This window comes from Lethenteron reissneri, chromosome 33 (assembly GCF_015708825.2).
Source record: "Lethenteron reissneri isolate LAM-NWPU_2019-01 chromosome 33, ASM1570882v1, whole genome shotgun sequence".
NCBI classification, from domain to species: domain Eukaryota; kingdom Metazoa; phylum Chordata; class Hyperoartia; order Petromyzontiformes; family Petromyzontidae; genus Lethenteron; species Lethenteron reissneri.
In genome coordinates, this window is record NC_083811.1 from 15,713,536 (window position 1) to 15,724,140 (window position 10,605).

General features: G+C 43.5%; 1 protein-coding gene across 6 annotated transcripts in view; it reads right to left on the reverse strand.

The window, feature by feature from the left end:
• The window catches only part of LOC133350386 (pleckstrin homology domain-containing family A member 6-like), a 53,273-nt gene extending 45,958 nt beyond the window's left edge, over positions 1-7,315 (reverse strand). For 2 of the 6 annotated variants that reach the window (XM_061564718.1, XM_061564713.1), the window contains exons 1-3: positions 6,586-7,313; positions 6,204-6,352; positions 1,328-3,325 (exon numbers count right to left, since the gene is read on the reverse strand). In XM_061564718.1, the coding sequence (XP_061420702.1) occupies positions 1,328-3,325; positions 6,204-6,340 (2,135 nt within the window). In that variant the 5' untranslated portion in view covers positions 6,341-6,352; positions 6,586-7,313. Of the gene's footprint in view, positions 1-1,327; positions 3,326-6,203; positions 6,353-6,585 lie in introns of all 6 variants that reach the window. The other 4 variants (XM_061564717.1, XM_061564715.1, XM_061564716.1 and 1 more) reach the window with 4 other exon arrangements.
• Between the last annotated feature and the right edge of the window lie 3,290 nt (positions 7,316-10,605).

The following is a 10,605-nucleotide window of genomic DNA, read 5'->3' on the forward strand; positions in this document are numbered from 1 at the left end:
GGATTATTTAGCCAATACTTTGGGAGTCTGCCTCGAATGAGTATGCAGTGAAACTGCTTTCATCCGTGATCTATGTTATCCAATCCGTAACTCATCCATATTAACAAATAAAAGGAATGGTGGAACACATTTCTTCCATTGTCCATGGTTTATCAAGAATAAGAAATATTTGAGATGCGATTGTTGTTTTCAGTCAAAATTACTCCCCAAGGCTTGCATAAACATAAGCACACCCTTGGGAAGATTGGGTGCATCCAGACTTAGCTTATCCACTTGGCATGAATAACCATAACCAGCTATAATCAGCTATAATCATGGATTCCAGTAGACATTCCAGCTATTATGCTGAAATATTCTCAAAATGTATGTTTAATTCACTTCAATGTTTACCTAGCCAACTTTGTCAATTAGAAAGCATTGCAACTAGATAGGAAAACAAAGTAACATTTGTCCTCTCACAACAAACAGTGTCATGGATACTACTCTGCTAACTGGACCATGAGAGGTATTATTATTCCGCATGAGTAGTATATTGCATTTTAAACTGGGAAAAAAAACGTAAATAAAGTAACTTTATCAGTACCTAGGTTCCCACAAGGCCATGCAGGAGGGAGCGTGGCACAGTTTGGTGCCAGCTATCATAGATTGCGGACATGTCGCTACAGTTCTCTGCAGTGAGTACGTCTGTAAAAACAGTGGCGTTATACGTCTCTAAATAGAATGTACGCGAACCACTTGCACATTCCGACATTCAGCGGTGAACAAGACCCACACCCTGTAACTTGCAGACATCTCAGAACGGTAAGGGTTTAAGTACAATAATTGAACACTTCAAATCAGGTTGCGTGAGTTTATGCACTAGCTCTGTTGACTGTTTGTTAAGGGAGGGGGGGGGGGCAAGGGTCCAGGAACTCAATATCGACGAATTTTACTATCAAGTGTTGTTGCTATATGGGCATTGCTCTATAGAAAACCAGCCAATTTGAACAGTTGCCCAAACGTTAGAGACTCGTAAAAACATGCCTTCCCATCCCAGCCATTGCAGCCGGGGTGTGCCCTCGCCAGTAGAGCCACCATCCGAACCCCATTGCCTCATTGTGGTCTAAGGGCATAATGATTCTTGCAAACCTGGCATGAGCGCTTATGTTATCATTGATAATGAGCAAACACTTATGAGGATAAATGCATGTTGGAGAGCATGACTTAATGCATATGGGTGCTTTTTGTCCATGTTTCTCCTAGTTTTAACTTTAATTGTACTGTAATTGAACAAGCAGACATTCACATTTTAAGGTTGTACAAAACGTAAAAAAGTGTGTATAATCACCTCATTCTGTCACCTTCAACTTTCTCTTTCTGTGTCCTCACCCAGTATTCCAAATGCACCATAGAATTCCTCTTCTGTGCCTGCCGCTCAGCCTCTGAACGAATGGCATGGCTGTGGCTGCTATAAGCCCCAATACCCCCGTCCAGTGAAATTCGGCTCTTGGTCAGTAGTGCTGGCCTATTGTCTACGCCTACGTGGCTCTGTCTATTGGCTCCACAATCCAGAGCTGTTTGGCTTGGTCTGTAAGTATATGCTTCTTCAATCAGGCCTGTATAGCTCGGATGGAATTCTTCTGAATGAAAAAATGTTTGGTTCTGTCTCTGGGTAACTTCATGTGGAATGACTTCATACTGCTTGTAAGTATTTTCATCCATTGTCTTCTGGTTTTGCAAATGTGTGACAACTTCTTCATCTAAGATTGTCTTGCTTAAGCTTGTTTGTGCCCCGTGAATTAAAGAAGTTATGCTTTGAAGATACATGTCTTCATCATCAACCAGATTATTTTGACTTTGAAAATATGGCCTCACACTTTCACAATACACTTCTTGACTCTTTGTAAGCTCCGATTTACTGTGGCAGAATGTCTTCTTACTCTGTTGATGAGTATTAGCGCTATTAATTGCAGCTGGCTTGTGGAAATATGCAGTATTGGTATTAGCAGCGACTTGGTTTACATGTTGCGTGCCTAAACTATCGTTTGGTATGACTGCATCTTGCTGATAATGGCACATTTTAGCATCGTGTACTGCCCGGCTTTGCCTAGTTGTGGCTGCATTTCCATCAGAATACAATGCGTGAGTCTTTTGTAATTCATCATAATTTGCGGTACTTTGTCTATTATAGCGATCAGAATAATCTGATCCCATCGGTTTAATGTCTGACTTAGAAACTACTGCTGTACAACTATCATTGTTCATTTGACTTATATTTTGGTTTTGTTCATAAATATCTCCGTCGCTGTATAAAGGTACATTCCTATCCTCATATAAAGGTATTGCACTTTCAAGGACACATTGCTTGTATGCGCCTGTGTCACTGATTTGTGGCAATGAGCTCTGCCTATATTTAGAGGTTTCTTTTTCCAGGTGTGTTGGGTAATGCATGTGCTTCAGACTATCTTCTGTCTGGTTGTGACATGACGTTTTTCTATGACTTAAAACTGCATGGTTTTCCATTCCACCATCTAACATTTCTAGGCTCGGGTGATGCGTATAATTTCCACTGCACAATGACGCTTGGCTTTGCCTATGTGAGGCTGCTCCATGCTTGTAGAAGGTGCTCTGTCTGTCACTTGCGGGACTTCTATTGCCGACGGCACTGCCCACACTCGTGCTACGCTGAGGAAGCGTGGCTTTCTGCTTCTGATCTCCCTGCGTCACCTCTGAGAAATGGCTCTGCAACCTCGGTCGATGTTCACGCCCCTCGGCGCTGTTTTGTGTTGTGCTTTCCATTTGAAATCCAGGCTGTTGGCATCCTTCACTAAATGTCATTTTCCGACCATCATTCCTTGCATTGAAATACAATTTTTTATCCTCTTCATTTTGACCATCGGCGTGATGTTCTTCCAGTTCCCAAAAGTCCCTTGGTTTAGAAATGTCTCTGAAATACCGCTCCGCATCGTGTTCTCTCTGAAGATCTTCTCTCTTCCATACCGATGAAAGTCTCTTCCCAACATCTTCCCGTGGCAAAATCAAGTCACTTCTCTCAAAGTTTCCCACGGTGGGAATTTGTACATTCCTTAACACCTTGTCATGAGTTCGGGGTACATCCCTCTTTTCATATCCTTCGTACAGTCTCGTATCCATGTGTTGCATTTTAAACTCCAACTTTGACATTAACAGTTCACCCTTTGTGGTGTCATTTATCTGATTAAATTCATTTGCCGAACACGGTGATGCATAGTCTCTTTTTAATTCACTTGCATCCCTCAAACGCTTGCTGTCTGTGTGGTTGATTAGCATCAGGGGCCTTTCTTGGGATTTCTTCGAGGAATTGCTGCTGTAAATAAATAAAACCATACAAATTAAATAAATATACAGCTTAGAAATAAAATCTAAGACACATTTGTTTAAACACCTGCACCACGTTTAGGTATTGATGAACACGGCATTCAACATATTGAACTTACACTTCAGCACACCACAAAGTAAAACATTTCTATTGCTAAAGGTATTCATTATTATTTCGTCATCTCAGTCCCAAAAACCAAGAGGGAACTTCCGAAAGGCCTCATTGCTCATCTCCAAGAGCATTTTCAAGGCGACAATCTAGAGCAGTGGTTCTTAACCTGGGGTGCACGCACTCCCTGGGGGTGCGAGATGCCCTTTCTGAGAAACAAAGGGGGTGCAGGCTACAGTGAAGGTTAACTTGCATCCCACATTTACAGCAGATGACACGATACTGATTACTGCTGGCCGCTCTCCGGATGACGTGATTGCTAAGCTCCAAGGTGATTTCAACAAACTACAGTATCAGCTAGTTGCTCTTAAACTAGTCCCGAATACCACCAAAACCAAGGTGCTATGCTTCTCTCCAGGACTAAAGCAGGAAGTTATTTTCCCCAATTACATTCCTTAAATAATCATCAAATAGAGCAAGTCAAGATCTATAGGTATCTTTGATTCAAAACCGAATTTTCAAGATCACATTGATTATATTGGTAAAAAGACAAAATAAAAATGTGGTTTTCTGTATTGACACAAGCACTGCTTCCTCCCTATGTTCTGCTTGGAATTGATATAAGCTACCATACTGCCTCTACTTGATTACTGTGACATCGTATATAAATCAGCCCCCAGTACTATACTGAAGAAGCTTGACTCAATTTATCACTCGGCCTTAAGATTTGCATTGAACTGCCCATATAGGACCCACCACTGCGATCTCAACATTGGGTCAAACTTAACTTATCTTACTGATCGACGGCTTGTGCATCAGATCTTATTTATGCACGATGTACTTACAAAAAAATCAGCACACTACCTGCTGGATCTCCTCACTGTTTCGAGGAACAAATGCGACCTAAGCTCATTTACCAGCTTCACATTCCTTATTGCCGTACAAATACTGGAGGAAGGGCCTTTTCTATTGATGCCCCCAGGATCTGGAATGCTATCGCCAATAAACTGCAACTTGGATCACTACCTGTGAGATCTTCACTCAAAACTGCTCTCGAGGAGTTGTACACCCCTAGCTGCCACTGATATTCAGAATGGCCTGAAATCAAATGTATCATTCCGGATGACCGCTGCAAAGTATGATCTTGAGTTTTGATTATAGTGTGCTGATCTTTAAAGGTGTATAAAAAAATTTTGATACTGATAATCCTGCTGTTATGGAGTGACTCATGTCGCCAGCTATGGCTACAAAGTTTTGTTGTACATGTTATGTATATTGTTTATTGTTAAATTTGAATCACAGTTCCTATGATCACTGTTACATTGTTTTTATAGCTTTATTTTGGTGATTTTGAAAACGTTTTGGTTTCGCAATGTTTATTTGTTGTAGTACAGAGTTAGCCTGATAACTTTCATCTAAATTGTCTTATGGTTGTTATTGTTTGACTTGCATCCCACTGGGATATTTGCACACACAGTTGATATACGGTGTTTTTTCTGGAAGACTTTGCTGTTTTTTCCTGGATTTTTCTGTTGCGTGTAGTCACTCTAAGATGTTTCTTGTTCATGTTTTGTTTGTTGCGGTTGCACCCGAGTCAAGAGCCGCATGGCTCACAAGGTTATACCTAATAAATTAAAATGAAATTAAACTGAAAAAAGAACCACTCATCTAAATAATACTACCGTCTCCAAAAGACTACCACCATTTTGTCCGACTGTTGAAAGTAGCAGTCACCCACGTAGGGCTACAGGAAAGAATATGTGCCTTTCTGGCCCCAGAAAAGCCAGCGACTAACGGCAGACTTCAATGCGACCCAGAATCAGAATCTTTATTTATCCTGGAAGAACCCGATGAGCTATGCAGCTATTTTTCACAGATGTCCAAGACACCGGATACAAAAATGAGACTCATGGATCCCCTTGAAGAAGGCAGTTTGGTGCATTGATGAGAAACCACGAAAAAACCTGGACTACTCGCTCTCCAGCAGGAAACCCTGGAACCTGCACCACCAGCTTGGAGATGCTTTACTGCCCCCACCTGGTTTTGTGAGCTACCCTGCAAGGTGCCACGGGTGCCACGGTGGCAAGATGTTAACTACCTCCCCTGGTATACAGGAAGTCATGGGTTCGATCCCAACCCTGACGCCTGCTATATATTTGGAATTTGCATGTTCTCCCCGCGGTCGCGTGGATTTTTCTACAGGTCCTCCGATTTTCCCTCCACATTTAGAAACATGCGTTTTCAAGTATTTGGCTGCTGCTAAAAATTTCAACATAAGCCACTTCGTTGAGCTATAATTTGTGATAACCAGGTCGCTTTTGAAAAAGAGTATATCGCTCAGTGGGCCTTACCTGGTAAATAAAAATTAGTTTATAGTTTTATTTAAGTTGGCACTTGCGAAGGTGGCGCACTTATACTGGGAGCACAATCACTGCCCCGGTCAGTTCACGTGTACAAGGGGTGTCTTTTTGAAGTTGCATTGTAATATCCACGAACATGTTACAAAACTGTACCATGTGCTACAAAATTGGATGTTAAATACCCATGGCATCATCATGTTAAAGAACCGTAACCACTTCCACGTTGGAAAACTACCTCGAAGAAGTAAACAAAAACAACAATACCTCTCTAATAAAGCTACCCAGAATTGAAACAAACATTTAGTTAATTTGGTGGACTTTTAGAAGGGTTATGTAAATAACATCGTTCACAAAAGTTAAGGAGCCGAAAATGTTACTTCTTGGGTGAACGGTTTTACCTTTGTGGGATACCAAGTTGCAGTCGTGATGCCAGACTCATGGCCTCCAGCCATCGCTGCATTTCTTCCGGTGTTTCTGCACTGTAATAATAAGTGCGCATCCCTGTATGCTCTGCCTGGGATGACAGTACACCCATTGGGGAAGCAGCCTGCCAATAAAACAATACGACATACATTTTTCAACAAGCGTCAGTATTGACATGGATCCCCTCATTTCATAACTCTTTAGCTTGTGCACGTATATGACTTTCATATTTGGAAAAAAAAAGATGCAATGATAACACAATTATGGAGAGATGGAAAAAAGAAGACATTCTGGACAGAGACCAGGTTCATCATTAACGTGACACAAAATAAAAAATAATTAAAAAAATGAAGGTACCTGTCAGTGGTGCTCTGTGGCCCAGTACATGGGAGCAGGCGACTCACACAAGGGGAGGCTCTCACGGCAACCCAGGGAAGGTGAGGCACGGGCGAACAAATCAACGTCAAACAGAAGGAATATGCACACAGCATGGTGATGATGAGAACATAAAATAGAATATTAAACATACACACAATGTAAACGTATAGACTCACAAGTACCATGAATGGACGTATTATTAATTATATTTGCCGTATTTTTCCCATGCTGTTTCTATTATGACTTCATATCAATCGATTTAGCTTCACTCAGAAACTTATGAAAGTTGAACCCATATTGTCATCTTCACATTCAGAATCGGAGTCTTTATTTAGACTGGAGGACTCCGATGAGCTATGAAGTTATTTTTCACAGATGTCCAGTAGGGGCAGGTCAGGAAGTAGCATTAATGGTTTGCTGATGAATATGTACACCGGTGCATATGTCTTCATTTGAGGGGTCTATTACATAATTCTAAAAATGTAACTTGACTGGTGAGGGATCACATTCAGTGCTTGTGTGTGTGTCCATGCCTCGTTTCGCAAGTGTAGAGAAGGGAGGGAATGACTGTGGCCGAGAAGACCCGAAGCTTCGTGCGGAGTGACAGACCAGGTAGCTTCCACACAGCATTACGCAACCGATGAAAAGATAAAACCGCTCAACTGATTCGGAGTGAGACCTCTGCTGTTAAACCGGAGCCAGTCATGAGCACACTGCCCAGGTATGGGAAACTCTCCACTCTCTCCACAACTGCCCCATCACAGATTGGGAATCGTGGGGTTTGAGTGCCCGATGGTACAAAATACCCAGGCAGGTGCTTCGTTTTGGTGGGGCTGATGTTAAGTCTCCTCCTCTTAGTGGCACACTCCAGTTTCAGCAACAGCGCCTCCAACTCCTCCTCTGAGTGAGCTGCAATTACCAGGTCGTCGGCATACATAACGTGGTTGACCAATAGGGAACCATCCCTTGAGCACACTTGGGCATTGATCAGCCTCCCATTGTATCTGTACCAGTTGGAAATTCCTCCGGTACAGCTACTGAAGGTTTCACGAACTACGTGGTCGAAATAGATGTTAAATAATGTTGGAGCCAGAGGACATCCCTGTCACACCACAAGGTATACAAGGAATGGCTCTGACTCCCGGCCACGTAGTTTTATCCGGGCCTGCTCACCATCATGAAGGTTCTTAATGAGTGTGAGCAGAGGGTCAGGGACTCCGAGAGCACGAAGAACAACCCAGAGCCCAGGCCTAGTAATGGTATCAAAGGCTTTGACCAGGTCAATGAAGCAGAGATGTAGGTCTTGTTGGAATTCCCTACACCTCTGTTGTAGCAGACGGACAGAAAATATGGCATCTGTGCAGGACCGTCCTTTCCTGAAACCACATTGGGGCTCCGCAAGCCTCTCCTTAGCGTGCCTAGCAAGGCGATGTTGAATAATCCTTGCCAGGACCTTTCCTGGCATACTGAGAAGTGAGATGCCCCTGTAGTTGTTACAGTCTGTGCGGTCCCCCTTCTTAAAGAGGGGGGCCACCAGGGCATCCTTCCAATCCTGCGGTACCCGTCCAGTGGCCCAGACTGTTGTTATGATGTCATTTAGGGCATGTCTGCGCACAAACGCCACCCTCCCTCAGCATTTCGCTTGGGAGATAATCTCTGCTCGGTGCCTTTCCTGGTCTCAGACTCTGCATCGCCTTCAGTACTCCCTCAACAGACGGCACCTCAGCCAGCCACTCATAGGGGTGACCTCCTCTTCCAATATTTGAGGCACCGCAGCCTCAGCAGGGTCATCCCCACTTTGTCCCATGATGTTTTCCAGGCTGAGAGATTCCCCCTCCCCCGACACCTAATGATGGTAATAGGTGTGGCGCTGCGGGTTACTTTTTTGATGGAGTTAAATAGGGATTTGTGATTGCGGGCCATTGAGGCAGACTCCATCTCCTCAGCAACCCGTGGCCACCACCCATCCTTGCAGCGTCTCAAGGCTCTCTGAACCTCCGAGCGAAGGCTGCGGTAAGCAAGGCTGCATTGGCTGGGCCATGTAGCCCGCATGCCCAATCACCACATGCCCAAACAGCTTTTGTTCGGCTGGATCGAGGGGGCTAAACGGGCGCAGCATGGGCTAGAGAAGAGATGGAGACGTGGTACAGGAGGATGTGGAGCTGAGTGGACTTGCCGATGACTGGTACCAGCGGTGTCAAGATCGGCCTCTGTGGAGAAGGCTCGTGAAGGCCGCTACTGGGCAGTTGGAGGCAGTCGCCCTCCAACAGCAACAGAGGGCGGAGGAGCGACGCTCACAACAGCGAGCGGAGCGCCAGGTGGCTAAAGCACAGCAAGTTGGCACAGTAGGGGGCACAGGTGGTGCATCAGCCAGTCATCTTGGTCATCTCAGTCAGTCGACCCATGGCACCTGGGTCTGTCTCATGACCTGTCAACGAGCCTTCGACACTTCACGTAGCCTCAAAGTGCACGTGGCCTCAAAGTGCACGTGGCACAGGCGCTGTGGTGACGTCACCGTAATTTCATGGCGAATGGCGGGTATTGGTGTCGGTGCTGCGTGCTGGTTAGCACACTACGTAACAATCCCAGGGAACCAGTCTTGATTCTTTGCCATTCACCACTGTGCTAATCTCTACCTTGCACCACGAGGTTGACTCAGCCTAACATGAGGGGCGCGTGCAGTGTGTCAACATAGGTTCACGTGGGATTAGACTTTTGGTACCGGCTCTATCATTCATATTTGACTGGCTCTCTACCGTATTCTTCTGCATATAACCCGCATACGCATATACCCCGCAAAAATAGCGTTTTGTGTAAAACAAATTTCAGATAGCCCACACCTCCATATATCCCACATGCATTCATATATTTAACGTCATTACCGTAGCTTAATTCCATGATATTAATACAAAGTTTACATTGGTAATACATTCCACTATCAATTGTTAATATTAAATCATAACGTGCACAAATAAAACAAACTAACCAGAAACGAGTAAAATTAAAACAGTAATTCTAGATTTGAAGCTTTCGTGACTGCAAGGATTCATGCTCTTAGGTTCTTTCGGTAAAGTTTCTATTATTAACTTTTAATTTAATTTTTAACCTACGTGACTTTACTTAAAACAGTAAATAAGTAAGTAAGCGTACTGTTAGGCTTACCAGCATTCGACCTCATCATATTACAGCTACTGGACCGGTAGTTACCCCTGTACAGTTTTAGCACTGGTAGATTGCACACTGCGCAGATAATAGCGGCACTACGGTAACGCCATTGCCTCCTGGCAACAAAGCCATTGGAAGTTTGAAACAAAGCTCATGGTCGCCACTGTATAAGGCTCAGCCAACATCAGCGGCCTAAGGGACTCGGCAATTATGATTCCGCGTCTGGTAGACGCTTGTTAAGGCACTTCCCGTCGTGCAATCCATAGCCTCAGCTGAAACTTTCGCACCCCCCTACAGCCACTGAAAGTATTATGGTAAACAAAGTGCGTCCACTTCAAACATTGTCTGTCGTTTCATTGTACAAACGATTCGAAGCATATAAAACGTGATAACACGTGCAATTTTAGTGTGAGTGATTTATTCAGCAGTGCTTTAGTCAAAGGTAAATGTTGCATAGTGGATAGTCCTATCATGAAAAAATGTAACGAGTTATGACATGTCACATTTTTGACATGCGTTTTTCTGGAATTTTTTTGTTATTCTGTCTCTCACTGTTCAAATAAACCTACCATTAAAATTATAGACTGATCATTTCTTTGTCAGTGGGCAAACGTATAAAATCAGCAGGGGATCAAATTCGTTTTTCCCTCACTGTATACCCCGCAGGGTCTTGTTTTGTTTGTAAAAAGTGGTATACCCCGCGGGTTATATGCGGGAAAATACGGTAATTACCAAAGGTAGAAAACTAAAGTATAAACTTTAGTAGAAAACTAAAGTATAAACTTTAGTTTAAACGTGGTTGTTTAGTAACTGCAGCTACATACTATTAACATT